General features: G+C 38.6%; 1 protein-coding gene across 2 annotated transcripts in view; it reads left to right on the top strand.

Annotated features, from left to right (window-relative positions):
• Positions 1-24,804, top strand: part of TEX11 (testis expressed 11) — a 383,978-nt gene that overhangs the window by 296,853 nt on the left and 62,321 nt on the right. For both annotated transcript variants that reach the window (XM_055376139.2, XM_004064340.5), the window contains exons 21-25: positions 485-525; positions 1,847-1,933; positions 3,996-4,066; positions 5,508-5,624; positions 21,338-21,410. In XM_055376139.2, the coding sequence (XP_055232114.1) occupies positions 485-525; positions 1,847-1,933; positions 3,996-4,066; positions 5,508-5,624; positions 21,338-21,410 (389 nt within the window). The remainder of the gene's footprint in view (positions 1-484; positions 526-1,846; positions 1,934-3,995; positions 4,067-5,507; positions 5,625-21,337; positions 21,411-24,804) is intronic.

Below are 24,804 nucleotides of genomic sequence, written 5' to 3'. Positions count from 1 at the left end.
TGTGGCACTGCATCAGGGACTTCCAGGAAGGTGAAACTCCAAGCCTCCACCCACTCCTCGTTCAACCACAGCAGCTCAACTTTTATCTTTTATCTTTTCTTGTATATTAGACTTTTATACAATTTTATTTGAAATAAGGGTTCTAGTTCCCCCCTTCAAAAAAGCTTATAAATCACAGAGATCACCAGCTGCTCTCAAGTGTTATGACCCTACAATATAAAACCTTGTCAGTCATTGAAATCCTTTGCTGAGAGTTTATGAAGAAGCAGAAGAGAGAAAAAATATGAGGGCACTGGGAATGAGTAACTGTATCCTACAGTGGGGAAGAAGATTGTTGAAATGGTAGATTGGAGTCCTGAGCAAAAAACTTCACAATTTTGCATTTTCTTAGTTCAATTCTCAGGCACAAATAGTGTCCCTTTTTAGTTATGTTTTATAGTAAAGATTTGGAGCAGTTGGAAAATATCCTTTTCTTTATTTTTAGGAAGAAAGAAATTGATCGACTTTTGACTTGCCTGAATAGAGGTAAATATCTCCCTGGTTATATTCAGTCCTTCATCTTGCCTCTATTCTCTGTTGAATTCTCCAAGTACACTAAGCACAGCGACTTTAACCTTATGTTTGAGTTAAGCTTCATGCTCCTTATTAATCTTTGCCACAGGAATCTATTTTGGTTTCTTCATTCACAAGCAGAGAAAAGTGTGTCATCATTAGCATTCATCTCCAAATGTGATTTCAGTTCTGTTTTAATTCCTATTTGTTTTAAGGACATTTCCTTCCCTCCCTCCCTCCCGTCCCTCCCTCCCTCCCTCTCTTCCTTCCTTCCTTCCTTCTTTCTCTCCTTCCCCCTTCCCTCCCTCCTTTCCTTTCCTTCTCTCCCTTCCTCCCTTCTCTCCCTCCCTGTCCCTCTACCTTTCTTTTCTAGTAGCCACTTGATCCTAACCTAAGAATTGAACAGGTGAAAAAGGATCAAGACAAATAAAAATACTCTGAACCCTGCTGTTTTTTTCATACCCTCTGAATCAAATTCAGGTTGCATATTCTCTTATTTTGAAGCTGTCCACCCCAGTCTGTGCCATCTCCCTTATCTACTAATAATTTTTCCCTGTCCACTTTATTCAAGCTAATCTCCTAGTTGTATCACATTTTTTTTCTAACTACATGCTTTTTTACATGGCATCCCTTTTAATAGATCTCCCATTTTTACTGTCCATGTACCTCTTTCCTTATGTCCAAAACACACCAAAAAGTTCATATCTTAGAAATTCTATCCTGCTTAGTGCAGTAGTTCAATTTTATACCTCAAATACCTGTCAGCAGGGTGTTAAACATAGCAAAGTGGTTTAGAAACCAGACCACTTCTTTTCAAAAGAGAAAAACTTTGCTGGTTGGCATTCTTATTTCTCAGAAAGAGAATGCCTTCTGATAGTGATAGCACATTCTGGTTCTGTCCTGAGCTTGCTGGCTCAGTAAATATTATGCCAGCATATTGATACTCTTCTAATTCTCAATCTCCAGTTCAGTCTTTTAAACGATTGTTTCTATTTTTTATTTCCTCACATGTAAATCATATCTTTCTACCTCAGGTGGTGAATGATTGCACTAATTAAAATTATAAATCTCTCCAAAGACATGTTTGTTCCCCAGAGTTTGAGTTAACAACTTCTTGGAACTTGGTAATGCTTTCTGTCATTTTAATTACTTTTGGTATGCACCCCTACAGACATACACAAAAAAGAACTTTCTGAATTCAAACTCCTGTGAGACTGTTCTTAAAGCAGGATTAAACAATTTTGCTAGAGTATAAAATAAAACCATCAGTATCAAATTTTCCTGTTTGATGCAGCCTTTGTGAAACTTTCTCAGCCTTTTGGTGAAGAAGCCTTAAGTTTGGAGTCAAGAGCTAATGAAGCTCAGTGGTTTCGAAAAACAGGTAAGAGGAAATTCTGTGGCTCTGGGAAACATTGTGGGGTGGTGGAATCAGACAGATGTGATTTCAAATTCTGGATCTTTTATTTGTAGCTGTGGGTACAGAGATAACTTGCTTAATCTGTTTTATTACTTATAAAATGGAAATAGTTATATATACTTCATGCAGTTATTAAGGGTTTTAAATGAAACAGCATATATACTTTTTTCATAGTAGATACTCAATGGACATTAGTTGTGTCCCTTTTCTATAGAAATGGGTCTAAGATGAAACTAATGAACTGTAACTACAGGTCCCCAAGGTTGTGCTCCTAAACTTGGTTTAGAATACTTAATTTTTTTTTTTTTTTTTTTTTGAGATGGAGTCTCGCTCTGTCGCCCAGGCTGGAGTGCAGTGGCTTGATCTTGGCTCACTGTCAGCTCCGCCTCCCGGGTTCACGCCATTCTCCTGCCTCAGCCTCCCTAGTAGCTGTGACTACAGGCACCCGCCACCACGCCCAGCTAATTTTTTGTATTTTTAGTAGAGACGGGGTTTCACCGTGTTAGCCAGGATGGTCTCGATCTCCTGACCTCGTGATCCACCTGCCTCGGCCTCCCAAAGTGCTAGGATTACAGGCGTAAGCCACCGTGCCCGGCCTAGAATACTTAATTTATTTCTGAGAGTGATTGACCAAAAATGAACTATATACAACAATATGGATGAATCTCACAAACATAATGTCGAGCAAAAGAAGCCAGATATTGAAGAATACATATTGTGTTGTTCATTTTATTTATAATTTTTTAAATGGTCAAAACTAATATATGGTGTTATAAGTCAGGATAGTGGTTACCCTGGAAAAGGAGTTGGACTTGAAAGTTGTAGGAGCTTCAGGGTTTCTGGTAATGTTCAAGATCTTTCTTAATGTGGGTGCCAGACGCATGGATATGTCCACTTTGTGAAAATTCCTCAAGCTGTACAATTATGAGTTGTGTAATATACTTTATAATGGCTCTATTTCAATAAAAATGATTTTAAAACTTGCGGAGGCAGTTACTACAGTGATAAGTAAGCATGAGCAATTAAGCAGCAGTGCCACAAAGTGGACTGATTCTACATGAACCTCTCCCTGTGTTATGAGGTTTAATAGGGCTTTAATCCTGGGAGAAAGGGAATGAATACTGCAATCTGACTTCTAAGAAACTGATGCAAATAATGAAAAATAACAAACATCTAAAATATAGACAAGTTTGGTGACTTTAATCTTTTGAAGGTTTGAAAAGGAATGTTTTTACTTTACTGCATTTTAATTTGGATTTTCCAAGGGGAAGATGATGCTGACTGATGCCTGATGAGGGCTTCTACTGCTCTTTGGAAGATATGAATCTCTCCAGTAATTTTTCTCAACTCTTGATTACAGTGTACCTTGTTCTTAGGTGAATTTTAACTTCCTTTCACCACTGCGAGTTAGTGAGCTCTATCCATGTTGATCTTCATTTTTAGATAGATTCGTGTCAATTAAGAATTTTTTTTTTTTTGAGACGGAGTTTTGCTGCCAGACTGGAGTGCAGTGGTGGCATCATAGCTCACTGTAACCTCAAATTCCTGGTGTCAGTCTTCTGGGACTATAGTTGTGTGCCGCCACACCTGGCTAGTTTTGTTTTGTTTTGGTTTGTTTTTTAATTTTTTTGTATAGACGGAGTCTCTCTCTGTTGCCCAGGCTGGTCCTGAACTCCTGGCCTCTAGCAATCCTCCTGCCTTGGTCTCCCAAAGTTCTGGGATTATAGGAATGAGCCACCAAGCCTGGCCTCAGCTAAGAATTCTTATTGCATGTCCCCAATTTTAAAAAATTCAGCAGTACCTCCCTTGGTCATTGGTCTAGTGTTGAAGATTGGAATTGACGAGGGTCTCTAAATTTACCTGGAAAATTTTTCTTTAAAACCTAAAGTTAGTTGTTTAAACCTTGAGAAACCCCTTACTAGTATGTTAATATCAAACGTGTAAGTATCAGAAATTGTAATGGTACAGACTAAATGGTAGATTTTCATAATTTCATATTATTATGTTATTTCATGTTAATTTCCAGCTTGGAACTTGGCTGTGCAATGTGACAAAGATCCAGTGATGATGAGAGAGTTTTTTATACTTTCTTATAAGGTAAGTTTCTTTTAATAAGTATCTCATGTATGGACCACAACAAGGCTATAACCACTATGGCTATAGTAAAGGGCTAAATATAGACTAGGATTGTCTCTTGATCTAGGAACTTTTAATATATATGTAAGCAGGAATGACCTAAGAAGAATTTGTTCCTTTTAGGGTATAACATAAGAATGTGGGGCATATCTTTCTATACCAAAATATCAGAAACATTCTTCAGGGAGCCTAAAGTTCTACCATTTAAGACTTATTTCTTTGCCTTTGAAGGGATCTCAGCCTCCCAAAGTCCTATATTAAAATGTAAATATCTTTAGGAGGGGAATACTCTAAGTAGTTGTTAATTACCAACACATTATGAAGAGTTATGGGAATAAGTCTACAAGAACATAGAATAAGTATCTGGGGATAGCAGGGGCTGAAAAAAGAGATAAGAAGCTTAGGCCTCCTTTATAACTTTCCTATAGCAGGTCCTGAGTGTAGTGATTTGTGAGTTTGTTATTTAATTATAAGCATTTTTAAATAGTCGTTGGCCTCCAAGGTAGAGGTTAAATGCCAGAAAGAGGACCAAGTATTGACAGGAAGATAAAAGGAGAAGGACTAAAGAATATCCTTCATACACATTCAGGAATACACAGTATGATATGTTGAGATCAATTAAATGTTAAGAGTTTTAGAGCTAGAAAGAACTATAAAGACTATCTAGCACAACTCCTTCATCTCACATAAGAGTAATCAGAGACCTAAAGAGATTGGTTGTCTTAAAATGCTATTAATTTAATAACAATGATGATTATGATCACTGAATGTTTGGGGAGATTAAGAAATAGTCTTTGCAAGTTTGGGCATAACTGCCATTTTAATTAAGTGAAATAAATTGGTTTTAGTTTTGGCATTTGTGATGGGACTTGTAGGATTGGCATGTAAGAATCCAAATGGCCTAGAGTTTTATTGTAGTAGCTGGGAGTTTTTCCTAAAACTATACAATGTTAATGATGAGGTCATGACTAATGCCTGTCAAGATTTGACAATGCCTCTTTCAACCATGACAATATATGTACTAATTTTGGCTCTATTCAATACGAAGGGGGAAATCTTATTTGCCAGGGGAAAAATCACTTAGAAATTACAACATAAACCAAGAAGTAAATCACTAGATAGAAATACAAGGGCAAATGATACTACTTGTCACTGGAAAAGATAGGAATACTGTGAAGAAATGAAGCTTTTTATCACTAGGAAGGTACTAAAAACAATGGAAAGTAATATAAAATTAAAAGCATAAATCAGTATTATAGTTTATATCATTTCTATGGTGACATGTGCTTTTCCAGCTGAATTTTCTCATTCAAACAGGAAGTTGCTGATTTTCATTCTGATTGTTTGTGTTCACCTGGCAGAATTCTCACTATTCATTGATGTTCTGGTTACTTCTTATCAGATGTCCCAGTTTTGTCCTTCTGATCAAGTAATTCTGATTGCACGGAAAACATGTTTACTTATGGCAGTTGCAGTTGATCTAGAGCAAGGGAGAAAAGCTTCAACAGCTTTTGAACAGGTAATGTGCAACTTTCAAAGAAAAGACAAGAGTTCAGTGTGCTATTTGATATGTTTGCCTTCCCTGATGCAGTTCTTTTTGATTCTCTTAGAGAATCCTTTTCTCCACTCCAGCATCATCTTGATTTCAAAAGTTTGTAATGGCTAATTCCTTCCTAAGCAAAGGTTACTTTTGGCGTGGCCTCTTCTTTTAAGAAGATTAGATATCTCTTCTTTTAAAATTCCCCTTCCTATGGACCACTCTTTCCAAAAATGTTTTTAAATATCTTTTATCTTCATTGTCTGCCTGTGATTATATACGCGTTTGGACTCCACTTTTGTTTCTTACCACATCTTCTAAGGAAGAACTCATCTGTTTCCATAGCTTTGATAGCCATCTGAAATTATTACTTATCTTGTTTTTCTTCTCTCAATTGCATTTGCTTTCTTTTTCCCACATCCTTAAATATCTCATTGACTTAATTTCTACAAGACAGAATTCCTTACCTTTGCCTGAATTCCCCTATCAGATTCTTAAATGTTACCCCTTTTAGGAGCTATCAATATCACCGTCTCCCATACACCAGATTATTGGTTTGCTTTTAGCTGTTTACCTTTCTTCTTTCAATCTAAGAAAATTGTCTCCAAATCAGACCAATAGCATTTTTGTATGATTTTTAAGATCTAGATCTCTCTGCTTGGTTTCTCTTACCTGGACAAAGAAAACTTCCTAATTTCCCATACTTGTCACCTTCCCTCCTCTCCAAGTAATATAAACCCTTTGCTGTTTATTCTCTTCCTCCTGTTAATCTCTTATTTCACATTGTTCTTTGGATCTGAAAAACTCTCACCAGAGCTATGCCAACTATTTCACTTCTTTTCCCTTCCATTGTTGAGTTCAACTCAAAAAACATTTGAGCACCAGACACTTTTCTAGGTACTGGGGATACAGAGATAAAGAAGCCAAAGTCCTTGCCTCTGAGGAGTAAAGGGGGCCCTCTTTTAAGAGTCTTTTTATTTTAAAAGAAGATGAGAAAAGACTCTACCTGCCCCAGAGCAAAATAAACAAACAAAAATTCTACTTAACAGGCAAAGGTAAATGTAATTTAATTCTCAATAGGGACTTTTGCTTTACTAAAAAATAATAATAACATCTTATTTTTATATAGTGCTTTTAAATTTCTAAAAGTTTTTCCTTTTTGGTTGGTAATCCTGAGTTTGTTTAATTTTTTATCTTAGTGAATAGAGATCAAATTGATGTGGGGGAAATTTCACAAACTCTTAAGTACAATCATTATTTTGTTTGTTTCTAACTACCGTTCTTTTTTATTCTGTGTTCTTTCTCATGTACACCTCTGTTTTCTCAGAACTCTCTAAACTAGTAACCTTTCTATAATCTTCTTTGCTTTTGAAAGGATGTCTATTTACATAATTGAAGATGCACTTCTGCCTTTTATCATCTAAGTGTGGTCCCTATGAATCAGACAGTGGTACTCTGTCTAAAGAATACTTGTTGTTCATGTCCTTCGCCCACTTTTTGATGCAGTTGTTTGTTTTTTTCTTGTAAATTTGTTGGAGTTCATTGTAGATTCTGGATATTAGCCCTTTGTCAGATGAGTAGGTTGCGAAAATTTTCTCCCATTTTGTAGGTTGCCTGTTCACTCTGATGGTAGTTTCTTTTGCTGTGCAGAAGCTATTTAGTTTAATTAGATCCCATTTGTCAATTTTGGCTTTGGTTGCCACTGCTTTTGGTGTTTTAGACATGAAGTCCTTGCCCATGCCTATGTCCTGAATGGTAATGCCTAGGTTTTCTTTAGGGTTTTTATGGTTTTAGATCAAACGTTTAAGTCTTTAATCCATCTTGAATTGATTTTTGTATAAGGTGTAAGGAAGGGATCCAGTTTCAGCTTTCTACATATGGCTAGCCAGTTTTCCCAGCACCATTTATTAAATAGGGAATCCTTTCCCCATTTCTTGTTTTTGTCAGGTTTGTCAAAGATCAGATAGTTGTAGATATGCGGCCTTATTTCTGAGGGCTCTCTTCTGTTCCATTGATCTATATCTCTGTTTTGGTACCAGTACCATGCTGTTTTGGTTACTGTAGCCTTGTAGTACAGTTTGAAGTCAGGTAGTGTGATGCCTCCAGCTTTGTTCTTTTGGCTTAGGATTGACTTGGCGATGCGGGCTCTTTTTTGGTTCCATATGAACTTTAAAGTAGTTTTTTCCAATTCTGTGAAGAAAGTCATTGGTAGCTTGATGGGGATGGCATTGAATCTATAAATTACCTTGGGCAGTATGGCCATTTTCACCATATTGATTCTTCCTACCCATGAGCATGGAATGTTCTTCCACTTGTTTGTATCGTCTTTTATTTCCTTGAGCAGTGGATTGTAGTTCTCCTTGAAGAGGTCCTTCACATCCCTTGTAAGTTGGATTCCTAGGTATTTTATTCTCTTTGAAGCCATTGTGAATGGGAGTTCACTCATGATTTGGCTCTCTGTTTGTCTGTTATTGGTGTATAAGAATGCTTGTGATTTTTGTACATCGATTTTGTATCCTGAGACTTTGCTGAAGTTGCTTATCAGCTTAAGGAAATTTTGGGCTGAGACAATGGGGTTTTCTAGATATACAATCATGTCATCTCCAAACAGGGACGATTTGACTTCCTCTTTTCCTAATTGAATACCCTTTATTTCCTTCTCCTGCCTAATTGCCCTGGCCAGAACTTCCAACACTATGTTGAATAGGAGTGGTGAGAGAGGGCATCCGTGTCTTGTGCCAGTTTTCAAAGGGAATGCTTCCAGTTTTTGCCCATTCAGTATGATATTGGCTGTGGGTTTGTCATAGATAGCTCTTATTATTTTGAAATACATCCCATCAATACCTAATTTATTGAGAGTTTTTAGCATGAAGGGTTGTTGAATTTTGTCAAAGGCCTTTTCTGCATCTATTGAGATAATCATGTGGTTTTTGTCTTTGGCTCTGTTTATATGCTGGATGACATTTATTGATTTGCGTATATTGAACCAGCCTTGCATCCCAGGGATGAAGCCCACTTGATCATGGTGGATAAGCTTTTTGATGTGCTGCTGGATTCGTTTTGCCAGTATTTTATTGAGGATTTTTGCATCAATGTTCATCAAGGATATTGGTCTAAAATTCTCTTTTTTTGTTGTGTCTCTGCCCGGCTTTGGTATCAGAATGATGCTGGCCTCATAAAATGAGTTAGGGAGGATTCCCTCTTTTTCTATTGATTGGAATAGTTTCAGAAGGTATGGTACCAGTTCCTCCTTGTACCTCTGGTAGAATTCGGCTGTGAATCCATCTGGTCCTGGATTCTTTTTGGTTGGTAAGCTATTGATTATTGCCACAATTTCAGAGCCTGTTATTGGTCTATTCAGAGATTCAACTTCTTCCTGGTTTAGTCTTGGGAGGGTGTATGTGTCAAGGAATTTATCCATTTCTTCTAGCTTTTCTAGTTTATTTGCGTAGAGGGGTTTGTAGTATTCTCTGATGGTAGTTTGTATTTCTGTGGGATCAGTGGTGATATCCCCTTTATCATTTTTTATTGCGTCTATTTGATTCTTCTCTCTTTTTTTCTTTATTAGTCTTGCTAGCAGTCTATCAATTTTGTTGATCCTTTCAAAAAACCAGCTCCTGGATTCATTAATTTTTTGAAGGGTTTTTTGTGTCTCTATTTCCTTCAGTTCTGCTCTGATTTTAGTTATTTCTTGCCTTCTGCTAGCTTTTGAATGTGTTTGCTCTTGCTTTTCTAGTTCTTTTAATTGTGATGTTAGGGTGTCAATTTTGGATCTTCCCTGCTTTCTCTTGTGGGCATTTAATGCTATAAATTTCCCTCTACACACTGCTTTGAATGCATCCCAGAGATTCTGGTATGTTGTGTCTTTGTTCTCGTTGGTTTCAAAGAACATCTTTATTTCTGCCTTCGTTTCGTTATGTACCCAGTAGTCATTCAGGAGCAGGTTGTTCAGTTTCCATGTAGTTGAGTGGTTTTGAGTGAGATTCTTAATCCTGAGTTCTAGTTTGATTGCACTGTGGTCTGAGAGATAGTTTGTTATAATGTCTGTTCTTTTACATTTGCTGAGGAGAGCTTTACTTCCAACTGTGTGGTCAATTTTGGAATAGGTGTGGTGTGGTGCTGAAAAAAATGTATATTCTGTTGATTTGGGGTGGAGAGTTCTGTAGATGTCTATTAGGTCCACTTGGTGCAGAGCTGAGTTCAATTCCTGGGTATCCTTATTGACATTCTGTCTCGTTGATCTGTCTAATGTTGACAGTGGGGTGTTAAAGTCTCCCATTATTAATGTGTGGGAGTCTAAGTCTCTTTGTAGGTCACTCAGGACTTGCTCTATGAATCTGGGTGCTCCTGTATTGAGTGCATATATATCCAATACAAAGACATTTATGCAGCCAAAAAACACATGAAAAAATGTTCATCATCACTGGCCATCAGAGAAATGCAAATCAAAACCACAATGATATACCATCTGACACCAGTTAGAATGGTGATCATTAAAAAGTCAGGAAACAACAGGTGCTGGAGAGGATGTGGAGAAATAGGAACACTTTTACACTGTTGGTGGGACTATAAACTAGTTCAACCATTGTGGAAGTCAGTGTGGCGATTCCTCAGGGATCTAGAACTAGAAATACCATTTGACCCAGCAATCCCATTACTGGGTATATACCCAAAGGACTATAAATCATGCTGCTATAAAGACACATGCACACGTATGTTTATTGAGGCGTTATTCACAATAGCAAAGGCTTGGAACCAACCCAAATGTCCAACAATGATAGACTGGATTAAGAAAATGTGGTGAGACTCCATCTCAAAAAGAAAAAAAAAAAAGAAGCTCTCCCTCTCCCTCTCCCCACGGTCTCCCTCTCCCTCTCTTTCCACGGTCTCCCTCTGATGCCGAGCCGAAGCTGGACTGTACTGCTGCCATCTCGGCTCACTGCAACCTCCCTGCCTGATTCTCCTGCCTCAGCCTGCCGAGTGCCTGCGATTACAGGCGCGCGCCGCCACGCCTGACTGGTTTTAGTACTTTTTTGGTGGAGACGGGGTTTTGCTGTGTTGGCCGGGCTGGTCTCCAGCTCCTAACCGCGAGTGATCCGCCAGCTTCGGCCTCCCAAGGTGCTGGGATTGCAGACGGAGTCTGGTTCACTCAGTGCTCAATGGTGCCCAGGCTGGAGTGCAGTGGCGTGATCGCGGCTCGCTACAACCTCCACCTCCCAGCCGCCTGCCTTGGCCTCCCAAAGTGCCGAGATTGCAGCCTCTGCCCGGCCGCCACCCCGTCTGGGAAGTGAGGAGCGTCTCTGCCCGGCCGCCCATCGTCTGGGACGTGAGGAGCCCCTCTGCCTGGCTGCCCAGTCTGGAAAGTGAGGAGCGTCTCTACCCGGCCGCCATCCCATCTAGGAAGTGAGGAGCGCCTCTTCCCGGCAGCCATCCCATCTAGGAAGTGAGGAGCGTCTCTGCCCGGCCGCCCATCGTCTGAGATGTGGGGAGCACCTCTGCCCCGCTGCCCTGTCTGGGATGTGAGGAGCACCTCTGCCCGGCTGCCCCGTCTGAGAAGTGAGGAGACCCTCCTCCTGGTAACCGCCCCGTCTGAGAAGTGAGGAGCCCCTCCACCCGGCAGCCACCCCGTCTGGGAAGTGAGGAGCGTCTCCGCCCGGCAGCCACCCCATCCGGGAGGGAGGTGGGGGTCAGCCCCCGCCAGGCCAGCCGCCCCGTCCGGGAGGTGAGGGGCGCCTCTGCCCGGCCGCCCCTACTGGGAAGTGAGGGGCCCCTCTGCCTGGCCAGCCGCCCAGTCCGGGAGGGAGGTGGGGGGGTCAGCCCCCTGCCTGGCCAGCCGCCCCGTCTGGGAGGTGAGGGGCGCCTCTGCCCGGCCGCCCCTACTGGAATGTGAGGAGCCCCTCTGCCCGGCCACCACCCTGTCTGGGAGGTGTACCCAACAGCTCATTGAGAACGGGCCGGGATGACAATGGCGGTTTTGTGGAATAGAAAGGGGGGAAAGGTGGGGAAAAGATTGAGACATCGGATGGTTGCCGTGTCTGTGTAGAAAGCAGTAGACATGGGAGACTGTTCATTTTGTTCTGTACTGAGAAAAATTCTTCTGCCTTGGGATCCTGCTAATCGGTGACCTTACCCCCAACCCTGTGCTCTCTGAAACATGTGCTGTGTCCACTCAGGGTTAAATGGATTAAGGGCGGTGCAAGATGTGCTTTGTTAAACAGATGCTTGAAGGCAGCATGCTCGTTAAGAATCATCACCACTCCCTAATCTCAAGTACCCAGGGACACAAACACTGCGGAAGGCCGCAGGGTCCTCTGCCTAGGAAAACCAGAGACCTTTGTTCACTTGTTTATCTGCTGACCTTCCCTCCACTATTGTCCTATGACCCTGCCAAATCCCCCTCTGCGAGAAACACCCAAGAATGATCAATAAAATAAAATAAAATAAAATAAAATAAAATAAAATAAAAAAGAAAAGAAAAGAAAAGAAATTCGTATATAGCCCAAACTTAAGACTGTCTCACCAGAGCTTAAAGGTGTCAGCTCTGGCCACACCGGCGGCCTCAGTCACTCTTCTTACATGGATTTTGGTCCAAATTCTGCTCCTTTTCTATTTTTCAAGATTTCTAGCCCCTTCGAGGGGCCCAACCCTCGAAGGAGTACAGTAAATGTATAACTCCACTCTGCCTTGCCTGTGCTGAAAACGCATAGAAGGAGGAACAGAGGAGGCAGGCACCTGGAGGTCAGAATGGCAGCTGGATTGTGAAGAAGGTGTGGTTTGCGTGCCTGGCAGTGATGAGCTTCTTAGGCTTCATTCTTAACCTCGTAGCAAGACTCACCGTCCAGCCACATGCAGCATTGGCCTCCAGAGGCCTCCGTGGGCAGGGCCTGCCCTGTGAAACTCAGGTCTGCAAGAGAACCTTGAGACCAGGTGCCGTGGGCTGGCTGGTTCACAAAGGAAGACGGGCTCTATCCATTCCCAGGAAGAGCGCCCTTGTCTCTCTGGGAGTAATGTATGTGGGACCAGGCAAGAGGCCAGGAGTGGTGAGGATACATTCCCTTCTTGTGAAAATGCAAGTGAGGGGAAAGGAGGTTTCCCCGACAATGTGCTAGAATATTCATGCAGCCTTTGTTGTTGTTGTTGTTGTTGAGACAGAGTCTGGCTCTGTCGCCCAGGCTGGAGTGCAACGGCGCAATTTCGGCTCACTGCAAGTTCCACCTCCCGGGTTCATGCCATTCTCCTGCCTCAGCCTCCCGAGTAGCTGGGACTACAGGCGACCACCACCACACCCGGCTGATTCTATTTTTAGTAGAGACGGGGTTTCACTGTGTTAGCCAGGATGGTCTCGATCTCCTGACCTCGTGATCCGCCCGCCTTGGCCTCCCAAAGTGCTGGGATTTCATGCAGCCATTTTTGTATCAGTGAATAAATGGAATTCCTGAACGTCCACCAAGAGATGAATGGATAAACTGTGGTCTGTTCTACGACAGTTTTAAAAATGAATCAGAGCTTTGTGCATCAACATGGATAATTTTCAGATATAGTGGTGGTCAAAAACGGCAAGTCGCAGAAATGTTGATTCTGTGAAGTTTAATATTACGAAATAATAAACTCCGTGTTGCTTCCAAAAAAAAAAGAAAATGTGGCACATATACACCATGGAATACTATGCAGCCATAAAAAATGATGAGTTCATGTCCTTTGTAGGGACATGGATGAAATTGGAAATCATTCTCAGTAAACTATCGCAAGAACAAAAAACCAAACACCACATATTCTCACTCATAGGTGGGAATTGAACAGTGAGATCACATGGACACAGGAAGGGGAACATCACACTCTGGGGACTGTTGTGGGGTGAGGGGAGGGGGAGGGATAGCATTGAGAGATGTACCTAATGCTAGATGACGAGTTAGTGGGTGCAGCGCACCAGCATGGCACATGTATACATATGTAACTAACCTGCACAATGTGCACATGTACCCTAAAACTTAAAGTATCATAAAAAAAAAAGAATACTTGTTGATTTCTGTTGTATACATCTGCTCCCTGTTCTCTAAACCCTCATAAGTGGGAATATTTCCAAATAAGTAGCTGATGAAGGAATATAGATGGACTGCATAGTTTTATCAACATTGCCTCTACCCTTTTGAGTATGAGTTAGGAGAAAGTGAGGGATAGGTAAAAACATACAGTAATTGTAATTTGTCAAGGAACCACACCTTTTTCCTAGAGCAGGAGTGGGTAAACTACTGCCAACTGGCCAAATCAGGCCCCTGGGGGGTTGTAGTCGAAAATAAAGAAAATAAAGAAAAATATTTCTTTATTTTATTTATTTATTTCTTTATTTTCTTTATTTCTTTTCTTTTATTTGTATATGGCTAGGAAAGCCTAAAATATTTACTATCTGGCCTTTTGTACAAAAAGTGTCCTGATCCCTATCCTTGATTATATTTTAACAGACTTATTGAGGCATAATTCACATACCTTATAATTCACCCACTTAGGTATACAATTTATTGGTTTTTAGAATATTCTCAGAATTGTGCAACTATTGATACAATCTAATTTTAGAACATTTTTATCACCCTAAAAAGAAACCCCTTACCCACTTAGCAGTCACTTCTTGTTGCCTGTCACCAGCACTAAGCAACCATGTACTTTCTGTCTATATAGACTTGCCTATTCCAAATATTTCGTATAAATGTCATCATCATCATATTTTACACGAAAGTCAAATGTTTTTTGATGTGTAGTCTTTTCTGACTGGCTCCTTTTATAAATGCCTGAATAACATTTTCAAGGTTCTTTGTGTTGTAGCATGTATCAGTGTTTCATTTCTTTTTATGGCTGAATTATATTCCATTGTATAAATATATCACATTTTTAAAATCCATTCATCCATTGATGGACATTTGGGTTGTTTCCAATTTTCAGCTCTTGTGAATAATGCCATAATGAACAGTTTATGTACAAATTTTTGCATGGAAATCTGTTTTCATTTCTTTCAATATGAAATATACCTAGGAGTGGTATTGCTGGGTCATACAGTAACTCTATGTTTCATCATTTGAGGAATGCTGGAGTTTTTCAAAGCACCTGCACCATTTTACATTCCCACCAGGACTGAATGAGGATTCCAATTTCTCCACCTCCTTGCCACCACTTGTTATTATATCTTTTTAATTATAGCTGTCCTAGTGAGTATAAATTGATACCTCATTGTGGTTTTGATGTGCATTTCCATTATGACTAATGATGTTGAGAATCTTTTCATGTGTTTATTGGCCATTTGTATATCTTCTTTGGAAAATATCTATTGAAATCTTTTTGCATTTATCTATTTATTTAGAGATGGAGTCTTGTTCTGTCACCCAGGCTGGAGTGCAGTGGCACGATCTCAGCTCACTGCAATCTCTGCCTCCCAGGTTCAAGTGATTCTCCTGCCTCAGCCTCCCAAGTAGCTGGGACTACAGCCACACACCACTGTGCCCAGCTAATTTTTGTATTTTTGTAGAGACAGGGTTTTGCCATGTTGGCCAGGTTGGTCTCAAACTCCTGACCTCAACTGATCCGCCCACCTCGGCCTTCCAAAGTGCTTCATGCTCATTTTAAATTAGCCTATTTGTCTTTTTACCACTGAGTTGTAATAATTCTTTATATATTCTTTATACTATACTCTTATCAAATACATGATTTGCAATTATTTTCTCCTATTCTGTGGTTTGCCTTTTCCATTTCTTGCTAGTGCCCTTTGAAATACATTTTTAATTTTGATGATATCCATTTTATTTATTTTGTTGTCATATCTAAGACCATTTTCTAATCCAAAGTCATGAAGGTTTACCTCAATGTTTTCTTGTAAGGTTTTTTATATTTTCAGCTCTTACATGTAGATCTGTGATCCATTTTGAGTTAATTTTTATGTATGGTGTGAGATAGCGGTCCAACTTTATTGTTTTGCATTTGAATATCCATTTGTCCTAGTACTATTTGTTGAAGACTGTTTTTTCCCCTTGAATTATCTTCGTGCCATTGTTGAAAATCACTTGACCACAAATGAGAAGGTTTATTTTCAATTCTATTCCATTGACATCTATGTCTATCCTCAGGGCAATACCACATTGCCTTGATAATTATAGCTTTATGTAGTACATTTTGAAATAGAGAGGTGTTAGTCCCCCCTCATTGTTCTTCTTTTTAAAGATTGTTCTGGCTATTCTAGGTCCCTGGAATTTCCATTAGGACCAACTTGTTGATTTCTGCAAAAAAGCCAGCTGTGATTTTGATAGGGGTTGCATTGAAACTGTAAATCAGTTTAGGGAGAATATTAAAGCCTCTGATTCATGAACATGGAATATCTTTCCATTTATTTAGGTTTTTCACTTCTTTCAACAATGTTTTGTGGTTTTCAGATTATAAATTTTTCACTACTTTTTGTAGTCTGTTCAGATTTTGTATTTCCTCTTGAGTCAGTTTTAGTAGTTTATCTTTCTAGAAATTTATCCATTACATCTAAGTTATAGAATTTGTTGGTTTACAGTTGTTCATAGTATTCCCTTATAGTCCTCTTTATTTTTGTAAGGTCAGTAGTGATACACCTCCTCTTTTACTCCTAATTTTAGTTATTTGTGTCTTCTCTCTTTTTGTTCTTGGTCAGTATAGACAAAAGTATATCAATTTTGTTGTTCTTTTCGAGAACAACTTTTGGTTTCATTTTTTCTATTGCATTTCTAGTCTCTATTTCTTTAATTCCCACTCAAATCTTCCTTCTGCTTGCTTACAGTTCAATTTGCTTTGTTTTTACAGCTTCTTAAGGTAAAACTTGGAGTTACTGATTTGAGATATTTCTTTTTTTTAATATCAACTTTTGCAGCTATAAATTTCCCTTCAAGAACTGCATTAAACTGCATCCCATAAATTTTGGTATGTTGTATTTTTTTCATTCATCTCAAAATATTTTCTAATTTTAATTGTGTTTTCCTGTTTGACCCATTTATTATTTAGGAATCTGTTGTTTAATTTTCACATATTTGTGAATTTCCCAAATTGTTTTCTCTTGCTGATTTTAAATTTTATTCCACTGTGGTCAGAGTACATACTTTGTGACTTCAATTATTTTAAATTTATTTGAAGTTTGTGTTATGGCCTAGCATGTCAGCTATCCTAGAGAAAGTGCCATGCATGTGTGCTTGAGAAGAATGTACATTCTACTTGGGTTAGTGAAATGTTTTATGGCTATTAGGTCTAGTAGGTTGATAGTGTTGTTCAAGTGTTCTATATCCTTGATGGTTTTCTGCCTACTTATTCTATTCATTACTTAAAGTGGGCTATTGAAGTCTCCAACTAATAAAAGTTGAAGTATCTATTTCTTTCTTCAATTCTACCCAGTTTTGCTTTATATTTTTGGGGCTCTGTTGTTAGGTCATATATGTTTATAATTGCTATACATTTCCAATGGATTGGCCCTTTTAACATTATAAAATTTTCCTCTTTGTTCCTAGTAATTTTTTTTTGTTTTAGAGTCTATTTTTGTCTTATTTTCGTAGTGTCACCCTAACATTCTTATGGTCAATGTTTCCATAACATAACTTTTTCCATGCTTTCACAATCAACCTATTTATTTGTCTCTGAACCTAATATGTGTCTCTTCTAGACAGAATGTAGTTGGGTCATCTTTGTTTCAATATGATAATCTTTGTCTTTTATTGGGTTGTTTAATGCGCTCACATTTAATGTTACTATTTTTATGGTTGAATTTACTTATGCCACTTTACTTTTTGGTTTCTATATATCTCATGTATTTTTTATTCCTGATTTTCTCCTTTACTCTTTTCTTTTGCATTAAGTGAATGTTTTCTAATATAACATTTTTGTTCTTTTAATGATTTTTACACAATATTTGAGTTATTTTCTTAGTGGTCACTCTGGGGCTTACAATATAGATCTTAATTTATCAGAATCTACATCAGATTATAAACCCAATTTCAGTGAGATATAGAAATGCTATTCCTATTAGCTCTGTTCTCTCCTCTTTTTTTATGCTATTTTGTTATACACATTACATCCATATATGCTCCAAACACAACAATACATCTTATAGTATCACTTTATAGAATTTTAAGTATTTTAAAGAAACTCAGAGAAGAGGCCGGGTGTGGTAGCTCACACCTGTAAACCTAGCACTTTGGGAGGCCGAGGTGGGCAGATCACTTGAGGTCAGGAGTTCAAAATCAGCCTGGCCAACATGGTGAAACCCCATCTCTACTAAAAATACACACAAAATTAGCTGGGCATGGTGGCAGGTGCCTATAATCCCAGCTACTCAGGAGGCTAAGGCAGGAGAATCACTTGAATCCGGCAGGCAGAGGTTGCAGTGAGCCAAGATCGCGCCATTGCACTCCAGCCCGGGCAACAAGAGTGAAACTCTGTCTCAAAAATAAAGAAACTTAGAGAAGAAAGTATATATTATGGTTTCTTATATTAAGCATCTTACTTACCTTTTATGCTTTTCCTCATTTTTTCCTGTAGATTAGAGTTACTATATGGTCTCTGGATTAGTCTGTTCTCTCACACACTATGAAGAAATACCTGAGACTGGGTAATTTATAAAGGAAAGCGGTTTAATTGACTCATAGTTCCACATGGATGGGGAGGCCCCAGGAAACTTAGAATCATGATGGAAGGCACCTCTTCACAGGGTAGCAGGAAAGAGAATGAAAGCCGAGTGAAGTGGGAAGCCGCTTACAGAACCATCAGATCTTGTGAGAATTTACTATCACGAGAATAGCATGGGGGAAACTGCCCCCATGATTCAATTACCTCCCACTGGGTCCCTCGCACCACACATGGGGATTATGGGAACTACAATTCAAGGTGAGATTTGTGTGGGGACACAGCCAAACCATATCAGTCTCATTTTCTTACTCCAAAACAACTTTCTTCCCACCTGCCTCTTGTGCTGTTATTGTCAAATATATTTCATTTCTATATATCAGAGGCCCAACAATACAAATATATATTCACATATATGTGTATATATATTGTTTTTTTAAAACAAGAGAAGAAGAAATATACATTTATATTAATACTATCTTTTATAATTATATAATTAATGCTACCAGTGCTCTTTGTTTTTTCATCTGGATTCAAATTACCATCTGGCATTACTTGCTTTTCAGCCTGAAAGATTGTCTCTTAGCAACGAATTCTCTCAGCTCTTATTTATCCAGGGACATCTTTATTTCATCTTCTCTGAATAATAGTTTTGCTAGGTATTAGATTATTAGTAGACTTTTATTTTTCTTTGATCACTTTGGATATGTTGTCCCACTGCCTTCTGGCCTTTATTGTTTTTAATGAGAAATCAGCTATTAATCTTAATCACCCTTACATGTGGCAAGTCATGTTTCTCTTTGCTAGTTTCAAATTTTTCTTTGTCTTTTACCATTTTGTAATGTATCTTGGTTGGATATCTTTGTGTTTCTTGATCCCACCTAGAGTTTTTTGGGCTTCTTGAGTGTGTAGATTATTGTTTTTCATCAAAATTAGGGAATTTTCAGCCATTTGTTTAAAATATTTTTTCTCTTTTTCACTCCTTTTCTTTTGGTAATCCCATTATGGGTATATTGGTGTGCCTAATGGTGTCCCATGTTTTACTGAGGCTTGGTTTATTTTTTTTCTTTTTCATTCTGCTCTCATATTTTGTAATCTCTGCTAATCTATCTTCATGTTTGCTGATTGCTTCCTCTGCTAAGTCAAACCTAATGTTGATACCCTCTAGTGAGTTTTAAAATTTCATTTATTGTAGCTTTCAACTCCAGAATTTCCATCTGATTTTTATAATTTTTATCCTTTTATTGAGATTCATTTTTGATGAACATTTTTATCATACCTTCTTTCTTTAAGCGTGGTTTCGTTTAGTATTTGAATATATTTAAAATAGCTGCTTTGAATTCTGTGTCTATTAAGTTTAACATCTGGGCCTTTTCAAAATCAGTTCCTGTTACCTGCTTTTTTCCTATGTAGAAGTCACACTTTCCTGTCTCTTTGCATATCTTGTAATTTTCTATTGAAAACTGGACGTTTTAGATAATATGTTGTAGTATCTTTGGGTACTGATCTCCCCATGGGGTTTGTGGATGTTAATGTTTGCTTCTTTATTTGTTTAGTGAATTAGCTATAGGGAAATTGTGAAGTCTATTTTCCCCATGGTACATAGACCCTGATGTCACTCTTTGGAAGGCACAGTCTTTGCCTGTGCAAAGACTGCTTATACCTCCCTCTGGTAAGGGATGACAGTGATTTTAGGAGAGTTCTTTATTACTCTTTTCCTGATCTGACCTCTTAAGCTTCTAGATGACCTTCTTCTATTGGTAGCACGTCCAGCTGTTAGTCTTGACTAATTGCTAGGTGATTACTGTGTGTGTGCGTGCGTGTGTGTGTGTGTGTGTGTGTGTGTGTGTTAAAATGCTGTTGTGCATAAATTGCCCCACAGCCTGTTCCAATTAAAAGAAGACCCCTTTGAAGGAATAGAAATCTTCTTAGCTGTCTCTTCACATACTTCTCTCTATAAACTTCTAGTTGGTCTATTATTTTCTTCTCAATATCATTGAGCTACCAATCTCCTCTTAATTGCTCACTACCAAAATCTCCATGATTTTTTACAGTGTCCTTAGACTTGAACTTCCCCACGCTCTGTTCCAATTAAAGTAATTTCCTTTAGGGAGTGCTATAGATCTGCCTCTCCTACTGGGCAGAAACTGAACCACTGTTTTGGAGCTAGGGGCAGGGACAGTGGCCCACTTCTGTCAGAGTGACAACCCAATTGTATGAGTGGAAGACTGGACAAGAGTTGTAGTCCCTGATATTCTTGGCTTGCTGCTCCCAGCATGGACACTCTATCCTGTAAGCAGCTGAGATGAGAGCTGAGATGAGAGAGCTGAGATGAGATGAGATTGAGACCCAGGATCCTGAGCTTGCAATGCCTGGGATAGAGCTTTTGCCTTACAAATAGAGGCTGGGTAGAGAAAGAGAGTTCTAGGCCTCTGAGCTATACTTGTTTATAATAGAGCTTCTACAATAGAGATCTGGGGGGATGAGAAGTGCCAGCATTCTGGCCCTTCAGAGAATCCCTAGCCCAGAAACTGGAGGTAGAGAGAGTCCTATCTTCTTGGCCACACCCACCTAAAGTAGTGCTTACATCACACTGAGCTGGCGGATGGTGAGTGAATCATAGCTTAAATGTCACAGGCTCTTACTGTTCTTACTAAGACTTAGTAGATTTCCTGGAATAAATGTTTCTTCATTTTCTGTATACCCTCAGGGCAATTTCCTGAGCCTTTACATGATTATGTTTTCTAATTTTCACTAGTTATGATGATTGTTTTGCTGAGGAGAGGATCCATGGAGCTCCTCACACAACCATTCTAGAAGTGTTTCTCTTCTGTTCTAGATTGTTAAAGAAATTGATAATGCTCAAGATTTTCTATTTAATCCTCATTTTTCTGAAACAATAAGGAAATGTGCAAATAGAGGCTAATATTTCTATATAAACTCCAAAATGTTCAGTTTAAACTATCATTTTTCTATTAATTTATTTTTACCTGTTTTTAATGAAAATGATATGAGATTATATTAATTTGCTTAAAGTTCTTTTTTGTTGGGACTAATTAACTTGTTGCACTGTTGCCAAACAGACCATGTTCCTGAGTCGTGCACTTGAGGAGATCCAGACATGCAATGACATCCATAATTTCCTGAAACAAACAGGTACAGTAGGAACTAGAAGTTTGGTAACACAGTTTGAAAGGAGCTTAGAATCGAATAAACAAGTCTTTTGTAACCAGAAATTTGTGCCACTGCAGTACTTGATAACCAGTCAAATGTGTTTTTTTTCTGTTGTTTTGTTTTGTTTTTTCGAGTCAGGGTCTCACTGTGTCACCCAGGCTGGAGCGCGGTGATGTGATCTTGGCTCACTGCAACCTCTGCCTTCTGGGTTCAAGCAATTTTCCCACCTCAGCCTCCTGAGTAGCTGGGAATACAGGCATGCACTACAACGCCTGGCTAAACTTTTCTATTTTTTTGGTAGAGATAGGGTTTCACCATGTTGGCCAGGCTGGTCTCGAACTCCTGACCTCAAGTGATTTGCCCACCTCGGCCTCCCAAAGTACTGGGATTACCGGTGTGAGCCACCACTCCCAGCCCAAATGATTCTTTAAGAGCTGATTTTTTCCCCACTCTATGTCAGTATTGACTCTGTAACACACTACTTAGATTAAGAATATTTTTTACTTTGCTTTAGATGAAAGTATAGCATTAAATATTTTATTATTGTTTAACATAATATTATCAATCTTAGATCACTAGATTTAATGTCTAATTTAATCAAGCTTTAACTTTGACTAAATGTAGGCTAGTCTTCACAATCAAGATAACAGATACTGCTAATATTTTGTTATAAAATTATCTAAATAGGCTGCATGCGGTGGCTCACGCCTGTAATCCCAGCACTTTGGGAGGCCGAGGCGGGCAGATCACCTGAGATTAGGAGTTTGAGGCCAGCCTGAACAACACGGAGAAAGCCCGTCTCTACCAAAAATACAAAGTTAGCCAGGCATGGTGGCACATGCCTGTAATCCCAGCTACTCAGGAGGCTGAGGCATCCTTGAATCTCTTGAACCCAGGAGGCAGGGGTTGCAGTGAGCCAAGATCACACCATTGCACTGCAGCCTGGGCAACAAGAGCGAAACTCTGTCTCAAAATAAATAAATAAATACATAAATACACAAATAAATAAATAAATAAAATAATCTAAACAGTAGTAAGCCTTTGGAAGTTATATAATATCTTGATTCTATTTCCTCATTAAATATGGTATTGGCTTTTAGGTTTAGACTGAAGTTTTACAATGTGTTTTTCTGTCCCTGTTTCAGAATTTGTTAAAATCAATGGATATTCAATTGAATTACATGCTTTTTCAGACTTTATGGAGATAGTCATATTTTTCTCTTTTGAACTATTAATATATTGAGTTATAATAATAGATTTTATAAAATTAAGTCATCATTTCATTCCTGGAATAAACCCTATTTGGTCATAGTATGTTATTATTTTAATATATTGATGAATTCTGTTTTCCAACATTTAGAAATTATTGGTCTGTCACTTTGTTTTTGCTTATGTGTTATGTCTTTGGCAGTTTGAGTATCAAATTATAGGAATTATAAGGAAGAACATAAACACATAAAATTTAATTTACTTCTCGTAGTCTATGACAGTCACTTAAATGAATAAAAACAACAAAAAGTAAAGATAGAGAAAACCCAAATAAAATACTTATTATAGAAGATTTAATGGAAGTAAAACTCTGTAGCCTGAAAATATACTGTGTATCCTGAGAACAGAAAACATATCATCTTTTCGTGTGCCTTTTGAAATTTTACAAAATTGATGTCAAGGAAGACCTGAATAAATTCTAAGACATGTAAATAAAACAGACAACATCGTCTGATCACAATGCAAAAACTAGAGATTAATATTGGAATCATTCTTTTGAAATACCCTACCACCTGGACATTTTTTAAAAACCCAAACTACAGTATACCTAGGATCTAATGGTAATGAAAATAACTCATAGTAGAATTTAAAGTGCTAAAGCAGTGCTCAGAGCAAAATTCATTGCCTCCGTGACTTTTCTTTAAGCAAGTATGCAGTGGCTCACGCCTGTAATCCCAGTACTTTGGGAGGCCGAGGTGGGTGGATCACATGAGGCCAGGAATTCGAGACCACCCTGCCAACATGACGAAACCCCATCTCTACTAAAAATATAAAAACCAGCCAAATATGGTGGCATGTGCCCGTAATCCCAGCTACTCAGGAGCCTCAGACACGAGAATCGCTTGAACCCCACAGGCGGAGTTTGCAGTAAGCCTAGATTGTCCACTGCACTCCAGCCTGGGCAGCACAGCAAGACACTGTTTCCAAAAAAATAAAAAATAAAAAAGTATGTCAGAATGTTAACTGTCCACCAAAAAAAATGAATTTCTTCTTTTTTAGGAATACAACTAGGCTATAGATAGATAGAGAGATATAGTGAGATAGAGATAAATGCCTCTCTATATATACATATATATATTCTAAGTATATTTTTATACACACAGCTAGACTATATACATATATATGTATCTATATAGTTTATATATAGACTTCAGGCAATCTTCAGAGTTTTTTTTAACTGTCTATACATTATAGAGATTTAATGGCTGTAGTTAATTAAGGTGACTAATATCAGAATGAAGGAAAGTGAAATTCCCTATTGGAAAACAGTACATTATTTCATGAAAGTTTTGTGGTAAAATATATATAACATAAAATATGCTATTTTGACCATTTTTAAGTGTACAGTTGTACAACCATTACCACTATCTATTTTTAAATTTTTTCATCATCCCAAACAGAAACTCTGTATCCATTAAAGAATAATTTCCCCATTCCCCCTTTCTCCAGCCCCTGGTAACCTCTCATATGCTTACTGCCTCTATGAATTTGCCTATTCTAGATATTTCTTTCTTTTTTTTTTTTTGAGTTGGGGTTTTGGTCTGTTGCTTAGGATGGAGTGCAGTGGCACAATCATAGCTCACTGCAGCCTTGAACCCTGCGCTCAAGCTATCCTCCCACCTTGACCTCCTTAAGTGCTGTGATTACAGGTGTGAACCACCATGCCCAGCCCTAGATATTTCCTTTAAGTGAATCATACAATATTTGTCCTTTTGTAACTGGCTTATTTCACTTAGCGTAATGTATTCAAGATTCGTCCATGTCATAGCATGTGTCAAAATTCCCTTCCATTTTAAGGCTGAATTCTATTCCATCATATGGTGTATTAGTCCATTTTCATACTGCTATAAAGAACTGCCTGAGACTGGGTAATTTATAAAGGAAAGAGGTTTAATTGACTCACAGTTCAGCATGGCTGGGGAGGCCTTAGGAAACTTAGAATCATGGCAGAAGGCGAAGGGGAAGCAAGGCACCTTCTTCACAAGGTGATGGGAAGGAGAAGTGCCGAGTGAAGGGGAAGAGTCCCTTATAAAACCATCAGATCTCATGAGAACTCACTATCACGAGAAGGGCAAGAGGGAAATTGCCCTCGTGATTCAATCACCGC

This window comes from Gorilla gorilla, chromosome X (genome assembly GCF_029281585.2).
Source record: "Gorilla gorilla gorilla isolate KB3781 chromosome X, NHGRI_mGorGor1-v2.1_pri, whole genome shotgun sequence".
Lineage (NCBI taxonomy): Eukaryota > Metazoa > Chordata > Mammalia > Primates > Hominidae > Gorilla > Gorilla gorilla.
Note: the sequence above shows the minus strand (reverse complement) of the source record. Positions and strands in the feature narration are given on the sequence as shown.